The following is a 16,055-nucleotide window of genomic DNA, read 5'->3' as shown; positions in this document are numbered from 1 at the left end:
GTCATACCAACTGCCCAAGAAATTACAGAACTTGATATGGCAGCTCCATACCTATCCAAACATCAGGTTTTTTACATGGAGTATGTGTACTAATGCACTCCTAACAAAGGAAAATCTCTACCAGAGAAAGATGACACTTGACCCGCTTTATCCAATATGCCATAGTGAACTAGAGACACTAGAGCATCTGTTTTTACTGTGTCAATGACAAAAAAGGTATGGTCAAATCCGGATCTAAGAATTGACCCTTCCCCCCAAAAATAACTAGAATCAACAAATGGTTTCTTGAAACCCTCGCATTAGACAACAATCCATCATTGAAGGATCTACTGGCCGGCACCCTTTGGCAAATCTGGAAGAGGCATAACACCTTCGTCTTCCAAGGTAGATAGTGGAGGAAGCGAGATTAGAACTTGAGTTATTCAACATATGGAATCCAAAAACAAAAGCTCGACCTCCAGGCATTACACACCTTCTTGCGGTATGGGTTCTTCCTGCAAAGGGCTCTCTGAAATACAACATCAACAAGTCTTGGCAAAGCGAACAGGAAGAAGGAGCAATGGTCAGGATATGCAGGAACGCGGTCCGAGTCATCAACGATGGCTTGGCGCTGAAGTTTCACGTTGATTCAGCCCTTAAAATTAAGTCGGTGTCCCTTCGTGTGGTTCTGTCAAGGCTGCTGAAAACAAGTGGTCGAGAGTCTTCGGCTTCATCTTCAATTGATCTGCATGAAGACATCAAAGTAAAAACTGATAACTTATCAGTTGTGGAGTGAGAATTGGGCCAAAAGCCAAGGCCATGGGCAGTTGACGCTATTTAAGAGGAATATAAAGATTTGCTGGCCTAGCTCCAAATATATCAATGTCTTATATTCCAAAGGAGGCCACCAAGTCTACTGATTGGGCCGCAAAAGCCCACCGGGTTAATATTCTTCCAAATGGTTGGCTGCATAATCCCCGGCCCGCATGGGGCCACTATGGTCTTTATCATGTAATGATTTCAGACTTAATTGTGTTTCAGTAACATTTTAGTAATGAATGCTACTTATCGACCGAAAAGAAAAATTTAACAAAAAGTCAAAATGAGCCTGCCACAAGAATTAGGTCAAGCTAAAAGTAAACAATTAAAATGATGAGGTGGATCGTGAAACCACTCCCTTATTCACATTGGTGTATGTGAAAATGAAGCGGTCTCCTTTATTTACAATATGAAAGTGAGAGAGAATTCAATTATTTTTTCATGGTACGACCCAAAAGGAAATAAAAACTGAAATGAAAATAAATTCAAAGGGTAATAATAACACAATAACTCCCTCAAAATTTGAGAGCGATACGCATTTATCCCTGAATTTTCAACTCCGATACATTATTCCTCTAGATTTTGAACAATGGAACGTATAACGAATTCATTTATAAACGAAAATCTAAACATTATATTAAATAAATTAAAAATTCAAATCACATTAAATATCAGGTTAAAGTTTATAAATCACGTTGAACAAATAAAAAAATTCATAAATCACATTGCATATCAAGTCAAAATTCATTGATCATTTGAATCATTACCCATAGTAAAATGAAAGTCCAATTCTTGGACAATACGCCCGATGGTCCCAAAGTTCAGGGGGTGGTTTTGGGCAATTTCCCCGAAATCAAAAAAAAAAAAAAAAAAAACCTAAAAGCTTAGGGAATAGTCTCTCAAGTTGTAAGAATAGAGCACATTAAATACTCAGCCGACCAAAAACGTAAAGTTAAGGGACCCTCCCAGCCTCCCTCATCAACCAACCACACATCTCCCCTCCCCCTTCTTCCCCCTCCATCATCATCACCCCCACACCGCACGCAAACACAGAATTCTTCATGGGCGACGATGCTGCGCTGCAGGAAGGTGGTTGTCCGAACGACAAGAACCTCAAGAACTTCTGGGGCAACTCCCCCGAGGACGAGGACGCCTACTTCGAGCAGCAGGGCGTCCGCGGCACCCGCTCCTTCCGCACCTCCCCGCGCGGCCTCACCCTCTTCGTCCGCTCCTGGCTGCCCCCCGCCGCCGCCCCGCCCCCGCGCGCCGCCGTCCTCATGGTCCACGGCTACGGCAACGACGTCACCTGGACGTTCCAGGCCACCCCGATCTTCCTCGCCCAGCACGGCTTCGCCTGCTTCGCCTTCGACCTCGAGGGCCACGGCCGCTCCGCCGGCCTCCGCGCCTTCGTCCCCGACGTCGACCTCGTCGTCGACGACGCCATCGACTACTTCGACTCCGTCAAGAACGACCCGCGGTTCTCCGGGCTGCCCCGGTTCCTGTACGGGGAGTCGATGGGGGGCGCGATCTGCCTGCTGATCCAGTTCCGGGACCCGGCGGCGTACCAGGGCGCCGTCCTGGTCGCGCCCATGTGCAAGATCTCGGACAAGGTCCGGCCCGCCTGGCCGATCCCGCAGGTGCTCTCGCTGGTCGCCCGGGTCATGCCGACGCTGCCCATCGTCCCGACCGCCGACATCATGAGGAAGTCGGTCCGGGTCGAGGCCAAGAAGGCGGTCGCGGAGATGAACCCGATGCGGTACCGGGGGAAGCCGCGGCTCGGGACCGTGCTGGACCTGCTGCGGGTCACGGACTGCCTCAACCGGAGGCTGGGGGACGTCCGGATCCCCTTCATTGTGCTGCACGGGAGCGAGGACGCGGTGACCGACCCGGAGGTGAGCCAGGCGCTGTACCGGGAGGCCCAGAGCGAGGACAAGGCGATCCGGATCTACGACGGGATGATGCACTCGCTGCTGTTCGGGGAGACGGAGGAGAACATCGCGGCCGTGCGCCACGACATCCTGGCTTGGCTGGAGGAAAGATGCGACCGCCGTGTCGAGATTCAATGATGATTGGAGAATTCTCAAAGTCTTTTGTTATTTCAATTCCTTATTTTGATCGAAGGGACAATTTGCCTTCGTGACATTTATAAGAAGTTTACCAGGGCAACATTCTCTTCCTTCCACCGTGTTTTTGTCATGGAACCAATTGTTACTTTCCCCTATAGGGGGCAGTCCCGCTGAGTCGAATCAATCGCCTCCGGCCGCATCTAGGAATGTTTTTTCAGTTTTAGATCCTGAGGCAGTTGATGGGCATTAGCGACTTATTGAAGATATAAGGAATTAGTCATTGTTAGGTCTAGTTATCTCTGCAGGGGCACAGGCACGGCGACGGACCAATGACAATGATATGACAGTGAGTCGAGGATGGTCGGCTTGGTTTCCCCTGAGCAGACTCTCGTAAAGGGTACGAGAAAAGATCAGAATACGAGCTAGGCAAGACATAATTATCAAATTCACTGACCTCAAGTTTGTGATCTCCGTATACAAATAAGGAATGGAGGAGAGCACAGAGATAGAACAAAAACCCTATATCATTTACATTTTCAGGGGAAAAAAAAATTGCATCTTTACTGTTAGATGTTGCTATCTGTCGCGCGCTGTACAGTAACAAATAATGGTGAAGCAGGAAAGTTGATCAATCTCCAGCCAATCGCTTCTGTCGAAATCACTAAGTATAAGGCCGCTGCCGCTACTCAGAACAAACTCTACCAGGCAGCACTAAGGTTAGTAAATGATGTGTTGCGATCCGCAAAATTAGACCTTCCGAATCACGCCATAAACAAGTAGTTCAAGTCCTCCACCGTTAGGCGGGTTTGACGACCCGCTTTCTCGTCCTCTCCGAATGCAGATGCGACCATTAGTCTCTTCTTTTGCTGATGACATTACAAACAAAAAAACATTTACCAGACTCTACTTTGTAAAAGAAACCCCATACCCAATAAATGATGAACGAAAAACACATTAATATACAGATACCCATGCAGTAAATTCTCCAACATAGCAAAACCATATTGCAAGTCAAGATGAAGGTTACCCATAAATGTGAACTGATAACATCCTAACTGCACAAAACTGCACCGACTGATGATGTATTATTTAATTGAAAACATTTGTTTCAGAACACATCAAATTTATATTTGGTGACATAACTTCCAATGGCCAAACTAACTCAGTTCACCATGTAAAGGCTCTATAGAATGGATTCCGTCTTTTTTTCTTCAGTGACAAAAATGCAGGTGTGACCAAAGTTACTTGGGTTAAATTTAAACTGAAAAGCATGCGTGACATGGGCAAGTTCATTTGGGGGGAAAAAGAAGAGACCAGGGGCCTTTTTTTTTTTTTTTATCTCCTATGTTTCTAGAACATGCACATCAGTGAGGAAAGTTTAACGTGTATATGACACCAACACCTGATCCTATTCCTGACCACTTTAATCCACCTCCAGATCACTCGACTTTTCATTTAATTCACGAAATATAAATATATGTCTGCCCAGTAAACCCAGAAATTTCATGGACACAACAAGCAACAATAAAAGCTAGGGGTGCTATCTGACCTGTAGGTCCAAGATGCGATCTTCAACTGTGTCTTTGACAGTTAGTCGCAAAACTGTAACAGGACGAGTCTGCCCAATACGATGTGCTCTATCGACAGCCTGGTCCTCTGTCGTAGGATTCCACCAAAGATCCAGCAAGAGAACATGGCAAGCTGAGACCATATTAAGTCCTAGACTGGCAGCTTTCAAGGACATAATCATAACAGTAACCTACAGGTTTAAAAGGACAACAGATAATGTGAGAAAAGACTTCCAGCCAATACAGAGTGAATGTGTTGCATCAGTATATTAAAATATAAATGTGTGAAACAGCACGTCCATACCTCTGGCTGAGTGTTAAAGTCCTTCACAGCCTTGTCTCTTGCATGAACCGACATAGTACCATCAAGTCTTCTATATTGAATAGATGAATCTTTCAGGCGACCTTCTAGTAAATCCAACATCCTTGTCCACTGTGAAAATACTATTGCTTTCTCCGGAGCTGGCTTATTTGAAAGACCTGGACCTTTTTTCAGAGACACATTTCCTTCAGAAGAATTATCTTTGCATATGTTCCTAGGAGGGGATGTCTCGTCAGAGTAACTGCTACCCACATTGGAAGAATTCTCTTCATCACTATTTCTTGATGCACCATCCTGTGTCTTGGACAGTGCTTGCAGGACCTCTAGAGCAGCCTTGATCTTGGAGGAATCATGCAGGTGACCCCAAGAACGAGGGTCAACTGTCTCTAGGAGTTCAGACCCCAAATTACTAGGGTGACTGTTCTGTGCACAATTATCAACAATGGAACTCTTCAGGGAAGCTCCGGAAAACACTTGAGACATACAGAGTCTCTCTTTGCACTTTGTGGCGGGGCAATGTCCATCATCACCAGTAAGGTGTTCACAAAGGCATTGGTTGCAAAATACATGACCACATACCGAAACAACAGCCTCTTCAGGTGGATCCTACAAATTAAGGATTAACTCAACCATTTGAATGCACTTGACCATAAACCAAACTTGAAAACAACCAGTTCTCTTATTAAGAATTATAGTCCACAAACAAATGACCTCAGATAACATGGGATTGAAATCATTCACCCTTGTCTGTTCTATGATAAGATTCTCCTTGACATTAAAACACGACATGTCACTTGACTAGTTTACAGCAGGAATTGAGGAGGCCCATAACTACTAATTTATGAAAAATAATCTTTTCCATTTAATAACCTGCTACTCCATTCAAAATGTCACTGCAGCAGCAGCAGCCTTTTAAAGTTACCTATAGTTGCCTCGCCTTCACTATGTCTTAATGAAAAGAGAGCACAATCAAGGTATTTTATTCCAGCATTTATATCGATCTAGAGTCAAAACCCCCAAAGTCTTATGATGTGATTCATTTCCTAAACCTAGCAGTCCTATTTCAGGGGGCTCAAAGGACCATAAAAAAAAATGTCATTAACTGTGCACCAGGTATTTGCCTCTGCTGCACAAATATCCACACACACACGCAGGCACAAACGCACAAAGACAGATATATTACTCACATTGCAGATGCTGCAAATTGCTAAAGAAGCTTCCAAACAATTGAGAAGAAAAACTCTCCTCTCCTGAGTAAGTTTCTTTGCCATCTCAAGTGACTGCCATGGAGAACCCAAGTCATATCCCCTCACAAGCAGGGGATGATCACAAGCCTGTCGAAGGCGCAAGAGCATCAACAGAATGTTCACATAGTTTTCTCTGACAGTCCCAGCAGCTGCATATTCCTGGTAGAAGAACATATCTTCCAGAGTTAGTAACACAATTGGGCAAACGGGCAGAAGCTATGCGATATTAGAATTGTTCACGAATGTCATCCTTCAACATGTTAGGCTCAAAAATGAAGAAAAGTAAACACATACTTGAAATTGAGCACGAGAATCGGCCTCTAATTTCGAGTAAAAATCTCGCTCCTCCTTCGAAAATTCCACCTTTTTCAGTTCCACCAACTTTGGTGGTAAGTTTATGATAGGTTCACCATCAAGAAGTGTGCCTGAAACAGGGTAAACATTTACATGATTAATCAGTAATTATACCTACACATTGTAAGGAATTGATAGATAACAACCACCATGAATATAAAGTTAATCTCAGCCTCTCAGGAAATAAAAAAACAGAGATGGAAGTAAACATGTCACGTAACATGGGAAAAGGAATTTAGCACTTTCTCTTGAAACAGAAACATAGAAATATTGAACAATTTTACCACAATGTCAACTCAACATGGACAATCCTTGTACTCAGGGAAGCTTTGACCCTACTTATGTTAAGGGGAAGAAGCACAAGCAAAGGTGAAAATGAGAAGGAACCCACAAAAAACACATTTAACTAAGTGAACTACACCACCTACAGCCTTGCAACAAAGAATGTGGACAAATCAAAGACGGTGATGCCAGTGACAAGATAACTCGTGAGCCTAAAACAAAAATATTGAAGAGTAAATATGACACGATACATAACATAGTTGAGTCCCATATAAGCATGAAGATAAAAGGTTTTGACATCATTACTATAAAACCAACTTAACCACCACAAAGACAAAGAAACATTAAGTTGCCAGTAAAATACAACATATAAACAAGGAAAAAACACAATGTAGAATCCAAAGCAAGATTTATTTCAAGCAAACGCAAGAAATGCACACACATTTTGACACTAAGCAGCAAACCTTTAGTGCGCCGGAGCATTATTGTTTTTAAGATTGCCTGCAGCTTCTTGTATCCCCTAGTTGGACTCCTCTGGATTGGAGTTTTTATACTGGCAATGAATGTTTTGTACACAGCATAAGGGTCAAATCTGAGAAATCTGAAATAGCTATACAAGTCATCGATCGCATTCTGAATAGGAGTTCCCGACAAGCACCACCGGCGTTTAGCACGAAGACCCCAACAAGCCCTAGCTACTTGAGTCCTGTGATTCTTAATACTCTGAGCCTCATCCAAGACAACACGAAACCATCCGACCTTTGAAAGAGGTCCAGCAATAGACTCAAGCAATTCATTCTCCATCTTCTTTCCATTCTTTGATCTTTTCTTACCGTGATTAAAAGCATCTTTCTTCCTCTTGCCAGATATAAGTCCAGCAGGAGGAAGATCATGATCTGCTGGTCTTCCTTTCTCATCATCATCTTTATCAACTAGAGGCTGCTTAGGGACCTCCATGCTGACAATTGAATATGTTGTAAGGACAACATCATACTTGGCCAGATCAAGAGGATCCTTTGTCCGATTACCCCCGTGGTACACCAGGACAGAAAGGCTAGCTGCACTCGTTACTTTGTTATGCAACTCCTCGGCCCACTGTCGCAGAACACTGGTGGGACAAACCACAAGAGTTCCAGCAGCTGGCCTCCCTCTTCCTCGTGCCAAAGAGCTCCCACTTGGTGGAGCTTGAAAGTTCTCTCTGCCAAGCTTTGCATTGTTTAATTTAGGAGCCCCGTCAACATTTTCATCCTCATCCAAATCAAAAGTTTGTAACTCCTGCTTTGGATTCTCCTGACATTGTTTGAAGGTTGGAGGTCTTTCCTTAAGTATAAGAGCAATAGTTGATACTGTCTTCCCTAGTCCCTGCACAAGGATATAAAAAAAGTCACCAAGAGAATCACCATAAGAAGCCTTAGGAGATGGACCTGAGATAGATAAAGACCTGATCATCCGCAAGAATTCCCCCACAGCAATTTATGGCGGTTTCCTTTTTCACCATCCATGACAAGGCAATTTTCTGCATGGGCATATGAGATAATACTAAGTAATCTGCGATTCACAAACTACTTGCCAATCAACAAATAGTCAAAAACCCAAATGGCAAAAGTTCTATATTTACTAGAGGAGATTCTTTAGAGAGTTGCATGGAAACAACAATTTATGCAGGAAGAACAGCAAATGACGGCCATTATTGCCTCCTCCAATAATATACAACATCAAAATGGTAGGACTTCTTTTACAACATGGTACAACATGACACTGGACTTGATCAAGGATCATTGCTAAATATTTGCCTTCTATAACAATTGTTTCTGTTCCTAGAACTTCATAACAGGCGTGGAGTCATGAAAATGACTTCTAGGTCTCTCATTATTTAAGAGACCAATATTCTCAGCAGTAAAGCACCCCAAGATCATCTACTGTGGGTTGTCAAGAGATATTTGCCATAATCATCAATCAGAATACCGGATGATGATTTTGGTCCTACAGCATGAAACTGACTGCTAAGTCGAACTAAATCATGCTTCTAGTCTTCTCCAGAGCTAATATCCATGTAAAGTGCAACCCCAACCAGAAAATAAGATAAACAGTCATCGAGTTCTCTTTGAAGTAGCACAAGCAAAAGCCCATCACAATATTATGACACAATCTACATGTCACAATACATTTGAAGGAACTAAAGTACTTGACCAAAAAATCAGTGAAATTAAACTCAGAAATTAGAAAATTAAGGAAGAGCCAGCAGGCACATAGCCTGGGATGGGAGCAAAGACCTGAGTTTCAAATCCTGGGCAAAGCAAAGCAATAGAAGAAAATTAAGAAAGCAAGCATCTTACATTACTCTATTGACATGTTATGTTTTTAACTATCACAATCACCATAATGACAGATGCCTATAGGGCTATTTATTTTAAGATGTGGCATCACCATTTTATGCAACAACCCTGCCATTTGTTACACCTTCAACAGCAATGCTACAAGCCTGGCCCAAAAAAAGAAATAGCAACTCTACAAGAACCTTATCTCAATGAAACATAAATTGAAATGTTACGGTGCCCACTGCACATATATCATAACATATATTTAAACATATCGATCTCCATGAAACAACACATGAAAAGGGGCTTAAAGAAAAGAGGATTTCCAACCTGATGCCTCAAAAGAGGAACTGCCAGAGCACCGTCAGGTGGAGTTTCTTCTGATTTTGGCTGAGAGAGATCCTGCAAAACATGCCAAACAATAGTCTCATGTAAAGAGAACAGGTGGAAGCAAAAGACAACTAATCCTTTTATTCACTTAAATAACGTCCACCCCCAGAGTTTATTAGCTTTCTGCTAGTGGCATGCTGGAACAACATAGTGCAAGCAAATAGTCTACAACTGTAGCAGGGCTACTTATCACGTCACTTTAATGAGTAAGAGATCAGATTACATTCAGGAGCATCAAGTCCAAGTCAGCCCATGTATACAATTTCCAAGCATCTTATGAAAGCTTCAAGTGCACCACAAAGAATCAAATAAATATGATTTTGTTTTGTGCTTTTGAAAAAAAAAGAGCAGTTCAGAGAACCAAGAGAATGAAGAAGGGCCTATAAAGTACATCTGTCCCCTAGAAGCTAAAAAGAAGGATAAATACATGCATCTCTCTAAAAATTGCCAAGGAATAATCATCTCTCTTCAAAGGGCATGGGGCTACTGTTCCTGCGTACAGTACCCCTGTACCATCCCAGTGCCTGATTAACAACATCTCGCAGAGCGATTCAACCATCCATGTGGCCTTCCTCTCCCATCATCTGTTCATCTGTGCAACTGTGCCACCCTGAGGCCCTTTGCCACCTACAGTGATGGCATTGCTGGCCATTGCGCAAGACAACCCCCATAGTCAGTTGTCGTTGTCTCCACCCTTACCACTCTCACTAACTATGCTTTCCACCGCCCCTCACCACAGATCTCCATCACTGACAACTCTGCTCTCAGTCGAGCTCAGAGGGGAGGTGCTGGGCCATCGACGTGGTGGATTGATTACACAATTGATATAACAGCCCCCAATCAACCAAGGGTAGCTCAATTGATACAGCAGCTAATTATATCACTCGCTATTTGGCCTTTCTTCATCCCAAATCTAGAAAGAGATTGAGTCAAACCTCTTCCTTGGCTAGATTTGCATTTCCCCCGTTTTATACACTCCATACCAGACATCCATTAATGGCAACTCTTAAATTATGTCATATATCCCTTCCCTACAGCTCTTATTATCTGGACAATCTTCAGGTGTCTTGACTTGACAACCTTACCATTCAATCTCCCATTCAAAGATCCTTATTAACCATTATATCACCTTGCCCCTTGGACATCATGCACCACCTACTAAAGTCCAAATGATGCTAGCATACAAATCTACCGATATGACAATGCCACCACCTACCCTCCATGGGCATCAACCCCTGAAATTACACTTACTCCAATAATATCTATTCTGTTCTTCCAGACAGGCCAACAGCATTTTTTGGGTACTTTATCAACAAATGAGGAATAATATAAAAAATAAAATATTCAGGAGATGATAGCAAAGAAACCAAAGACTGAAAGTTCAACCGACTGAACAAGCTTTCATCAATTCATCTCACCACTAAACTAAATGGTTAGGACACTTAGAAGAAAGGCATTTTATAACTACAAAAAAGTAAAAGAAAAATCATTTGCACGTGGAAGATATGTGGAAGACAAAACACAAAAGGATACAGAGAGAGAATTATAATGTTTCAGATATGTCCTGCAACATGCTACGAATTTAATCATACCTGCAATGCCGCTCGGAAAATTAACTGTTCAGGCATTTGCCTTGGGGCGTGGTGTACTACCCACTCCATTGTTATAGAGAGAGAGATTATAAGAGGCTCCCTGGTCAGATACAAGTCCATTTCCAGGTGCTACAGATTGAGGGGTTGGTGCAGGATGACTCATCTCCTCAATGATACAAATATCAGGGTCATCATCACCTCGTGATCTGCAATCAATCGAGCTACTCTCGGTTGATTCGGGGCTGAAACTCGAAGAGCGAGAGGCAATATTATTAGGTTTAGTCAATGTACTAGAGCTTTCACTCTTGCTGCAACCGACATGCTTCTCGCCAAATCTGAATGGCTGAGCATAAGCAAAAGATTGTTCTGAAACATTGTAAGTGGAAGATATAGTTGTCAAACCATCAGCAGTATCCACAGCATAACGGGCCCTTTTCGATGCATTAGCAATGGCATCGTCCTCAACCTTTTCAAATACGGTGTCATTCAGATTCACCATATTAATTGAAAGAGAGGAACCCTGCATAAAGTCTTTGGTCCAAACAGCTTTCTCATCAGCAACACCAAAGTTTTCTTCACAAATGGGTCCATCAATGACTCCAGAAGAACGGACTGAATCATTCACAGAAAAAATTGAATCGAATTTTTCATCTTTCATGCAATTTATGTCCTTTTCTCTAGACAAGCTCAATTGAGGCCACTGGCATGGCTGTTCTGGCGCAACATCCTGTACACCAAGTACATAATTTCCATTATTTGGTAACATCTGATCTTCATACTTAGAGCTGCATCCCATCGCATCAAATGGCAGATTAGAAGTTGAGTATGGACTGTGAATTGGAAACCTTAACATCTCATCTTCTTCGTCAATCATAGATCCTTGATTTATTGGGGAAAAACTACCATGGCCACCATACATAGGAAGCCATGGAGGATCGCCAAAAGTGGAAACATTGTCTCCAAAGGAACTATCACGGTCCTGAAAGACAGAAAAATCTGAAGAGGGGAAAGGCATCTCCGTGTGCACATTTCGATATTCAGGAGCCCCAAAATTTCCATTGCTAGTCTTGTTGAATAAATCATGATTTCCAATGTCTGGAGCTCGGGAAGCAACTGCAATAGTCATAAAGTAACCAAAAACAGACTTTAAAAATGCAGGTAAAATGTAGACATATGTTAAAGGCATAAAGAACTGTGTTATATGCCAACTAGGATATATACATTCATACTAGAATAAGCAGATACATCAATGGGTGCCAAAAAGACAGATATAAATTTAGAATAGAATTCCTGCCCACTTCTATACTAAATCGTAATTCCAATTCCTAGAACTGTGAACCATATAGTTCTGACAATAGAAGAATTAATTAGCATCAGATTAAGCAATAGTAGACGATGCATGCACAGCAACAAGACACCTGTGTATCAGCATACTCTCTCGTGAATCTGGAAAGAAGTCCATAGTCTCAAACAAACAAAGTGCACCAGAATATTTCACTCCGCAGAAGGTTTTACCCTTCCACAGTCTGAGTCACTCAGCTCATAGTCAAATTGTCATTAATCTAACTGCACAGATGATATAAGCAGCACCTTCCAACGCCTGATTATCTTATAAAAATTACTTACAGCTTTCGCTCTGAGAATCATTGTGGGTGCCACCACGAGGAACCGATCTGCTTGCCATGAAAGATGAATAATTTGAAGTACCCTGCAGAATGACATTCAGGGGTTCATAATGTCTCTTGAAAATATCGTTGCACAAAATAAGCCATTCCGACCACAATACAATGACGAATAGTCATCATTAACACAATGGGACCACTAAGGAAACAACCTGAATTCATGCCCACTAGGACCACAGGCGCATTTAAGTGGGAAAATTATCAATTCAATGAAACAAGAAAAAGAAGAAAAAAAAATGAAGGGGTTAAACCTCATCCCTCAATAGTCATTCATCAAAAACAGGTGTATTTAATCAAGGATGGGAATCCACTGAGGCATCCAATCCATATCCCTATCCCCTTCCTCATAAACTGATCTAAAATGTTAGCTTTTGGTGGACCTGAACCCTGTGTCTGTAACGCACATCTTCCGTTGTCCTCATTGATCTGTAGATGGTATATGAGATCAATTGACAGCAACCCCTCAGAATAATTCAGCAATGGAAGTGAATGGACATCACCGGAATGACATACTCCATCTCTGGCATGCTTAAGTATGAGATTTTAGCATTGAGGTGGATTTCCTGTTGGTTGATGCCTGGGGATTGACCATTGACCAAGAACTACGAGACCACTTTGGATCCAGGTTGATAAAGGATCTAACCATTTGAGTAATTTTTTCCATGCTTGTCTTGAAGTTCTGGAGAAAGCTGAGATCAATTGGATTGGCCTAATCGAGTGGGGGAGAAGGCTCTTTGACGTTTTATTGTCCTAAGGGAAATCTAACCGGACTCCTGGGAACCTTCTGATCCACTCAAGCAATGTATGAAGACAACTGGCATGCCGGAGTGGTAGTGACTTTCATGTTTAAAAAGACGTTTAGTTCTCCAAAACTTATTGTAAAAAAAGGTTAACATGGCAGACCAAGTACTGCTATTACCTAGCATTACCAAAATAAATGATCCCAAAGTTGATGATGCAGATGAAATAGGAGTTCTCCACCACAACCTAGCACATCTTACTTCGAACTGCTTTTTTGCTTGGTTCTGCACCAAATGTTGATCAATTTTTGTAACCCGAGACTCATCAGTCTAACACTTATCTGCCACAGTGTTTCTGGAAGCAACCTTGGACAATTAATCTTTTTTGAAACGACAAACACATTTCCACCAGGAAAGCACCAAGCGGGTACTGCCCTTATACAAAGTGGCTCTCAGAAGGGAAGCCACTCATACTAATTTATGCAGAAAAATAATTTGTTTCTAACACTTCCAACAGTTGTTATAAAAGGTTCCTTGAGGACCAGGGAGATTTTGTCTAAAAAGGTAATGGTCATTACACAAAGAGGAGATCTAAAGGACTTTGCCGAGACCAATCTGGGGATGGATAAATCAAGAGCAGGGGTTTACCCTCGACTAAGCTCAGTCATCAACAGCAAGTATCCCCATTATGCAAGAAGCTGAGTTGGCAGAGTTTGTGAGAAAACCTAATAAGTGCCGTCATGCCGTTCTTATTATGCTGAGACAGAGTCTCATAATGGAGAATACATGCCCGGATTGTACACGTAATGCAAGCGTATACGAGAATTCATCACCGTCAGATTCCTCTCTCTAAATTCTTTGTAACCTCGCGCATTGCGCTCTTCCCTCCTCTTTCCATTCTAATCCTGCCAACTTTTTTTCCTTTTAATTACTCTATCGTACTGTTCTATTGCTTCCTCGTGCTTATCTTGGGCCGTCACAAAAAGCAAATCACAATACCATCTTAAAGGAAACATGCCCGCCAAGCGATACAACATCGAAACATTCATCTGGGTTCTTGCACACTGAACAACCAGCACTGACAATCAACGCAGCACACTCAAAATAAATCAAGAGACAAAATTCCACATTAAAAATCATCTCTAGCTCTAGAATCCGCCGACCCAATTGGAGATCCGAAACCCCCGAAACACCCATCCCCTCAGAAAACCCGAAAAAAAAAACAGCTCTAAACCCCCACCCACAACCTCCCCCCTAAACGAGCAGAGTAAACACGATCCAGGGTGGGGAGAAAAGCCGCACCTGATCAGGCTGACCGCCCGGCGCCTCCTCGATCAAATCCATCAACTCCTCGTACCCGATCGTCAGGTTATCCTCTTCCCCGGGACCGAATTCCGCCGCGGCGCCCCAAGAACCTGAGCAGCTCTTGTCCGCCATCAACATCGCTCGACCTCGAGGCCCCCAAAATAAGACACACCCCCCCTCCCCCTGTCCCTCCTTAGCTGCGGAAAAACCTCGCGAAACTTCACTGCAGCGAATCTTCCATGCAAATTCAGCTCCAATTCCTCCGCGCTGCCGACACGACGAGCACCCCAATCAAACCCCGCGGATCGGCCAATCAATCACAAAAGCGAGAGGGAAAGCGCGGTTTCACACGCAACCGCGGCGAGGAATTTTGACGGGCGCGGATCGGGGCGAGGTTTCCAGGAAGCTTCGGCGGCGACGCCAAACGTCGAGGACGACGACGACGACGAAGACGAAGAAGAAGGCGACGACGACTTTTCGCTCGCTCGCTCGCTCGCTCGACGTGTAGAGATAGAGAGAGAAAGAAGAGAGAAGGAGGGAGGAAAGAGGTTAAAAAGGGAAGGGGGGAGGAAAATGGTGGTAAGAGAGAGAAAAAAAAAAGTTCCTGTGGAGCGTGAGGAGTGAGGGGTGTGCGCAGGTTTAAATAGGGTTTGGGCCCCCCTGCGGGGTGCGCAGGATAAGGACTTTTTCTTCCTTCCCCTCCCCTTCCCTGGTTTGGTTTGGTTTTTCGAGCTTTTTCCTACGAGGAGAGAGAAAAGAAAAGCGAGCGCGACTCGGGCGGCTCGTTCTCGTTTTCACACCGGGGCGGTTTCCTCTCGAGTAGGTGATTTTTCATTTTTTTTTTTTTTACTGATTTTCTTTTGGATAAATTTGACCAAATAAAACCGTTCCTTTTTTTTTTATACGCCAGATTTCGATTTCGCGAGGGAATTATGATTTGAAATTCAAATGCTTCATCCGTTGGGTTTTTACTTGGTGGATACTTTGTCGGGTTGTCATCTTCATGGGTAAGAACGCGGAGAAGTGAAGTTTTTACTTATCCGATTGTGTTGACCCGCAAGAATCTTTGCATTATTTCTAAGGAAATGACCGGGAAAGATCCATGCGAGAGACTTTCTCTAGATGGTTTGTATTGCAACACGTGTAGTTACCGAATCTCGAGACCGTTTTGTTTTCTAGAGAAATGACTAGGAAAGAACCGTGCGAGAAATTTCCTCTAGATGGTTAAATCGCCACATGGGTAGTTACAAAATCTCGAAACCGTTGATTAAGATCGTTGCATCGTTGTCATGTTTATCGAGAAAATCCTGATGACGGCAAACATTAGTGTGAAATCTTGAAAAGGGAAATATAATTGGGGATGTTGAGCGCTTAAATTCTCAATATCAAAA

General features: G+C 43.0%; 2 protein-coding genes across 2 annotated transcripts; one reads left to right on the top strand and one right to left on the bottom strand.

Moving 5' to 3' along the window:
- The first annotated feature begins 1,760 nt into the window (after positions 1-1,760).
- Positions 1,761-2,975, top strand: LOC104441053 (caffeoylshikimate esterase). The gene has a single exon (XM_010054053.3). It carries the CDS (start codon positions 1,860-1,862, stop codon positions 2,862-2,864), a length of 1,005 nt encoding a protein of 334 aa, XP_010052355.2. The 5' UTR covers positions 1,761-1,859; the 3' UTR covers positions 2,865-2,975.
- Positions 2,976-3,405: 430 nt separating this feature from the next.
- On the bottom strand, positions 3,406-11,003 carry LOC104441054 (helicase-like transcription factor CHR28). Its single transcript, XM_039300998.1, has 9 exons — positions 10,938-11,003; positions 9,286-9,357; positions 8,079-8,153; positions 7,102-7,999; positions 6,296-6,426; positions 5,942-6,160; positions 4,737-5,360; positions 4,414-4,623; positions 3,406-3,730 (listed from the first exon to the last, which is right to left on the bottom strand). The coding sequence occupies exons 1-9, from the start codon at positions 10,971-10,973 to the stop codon at positions 3,626-3,628; spliced, it is 2,370 nt and encodes a 789-aa protein (XP_039156932.1). The 5' UTR covers positions 10,974-11,003; the 3' UTR covers positions 3,406-3,625.
- Positions 11,004-16,055: the final 5,052 nt, after the last annotated feature.

This window comes from Eucalyptus grandis, chromosome 8, assembly GCF_016545825.1.
Source record: "Eucalyptus grandis isolate ANBG69807.140 chromosome 8, ASM1654582v1, whole genome shotgun sequence".
NCBI lineage: Eukaryota > Viridiplantae > Streptophyta > Magnoliopsida > Myrtales > Myrtaceae > Eucalyptus > Eucalyptus grandis.
This window is presented reverse-complemented; position numbering and strand designations above follow the sequence as displayed.

Coding starts and splice junctions, on each gene's coding strand:
- LOC104441053 (XM_010054053.3), top strand. CDS start 1,860: ATGGGCGACGATGCTGCGCTGCAGGAAGGTGGTTGTCCGAACGACAAG.
- LOC104441054 (XM_039300998.1), bottom strand. CDS start 10,973: ATGCCTGAACAGTTAATTTTCCGAGCGGCATTGCAG. Junction 6,161..6,295: donor ATTCTCGTGCTCAATTTCAA/GTATGTGTTTAC, acceptor TTCTTCTACCAG/GAATATGCAGCTGCTGGGAC. Junction 3,731..4,413: donor ATCGCATCTTGGACCTACAG/GTCAGATAGCAC, acceptor TAATGTCATCAG/CAAAAGAAGAGACTAATGGT.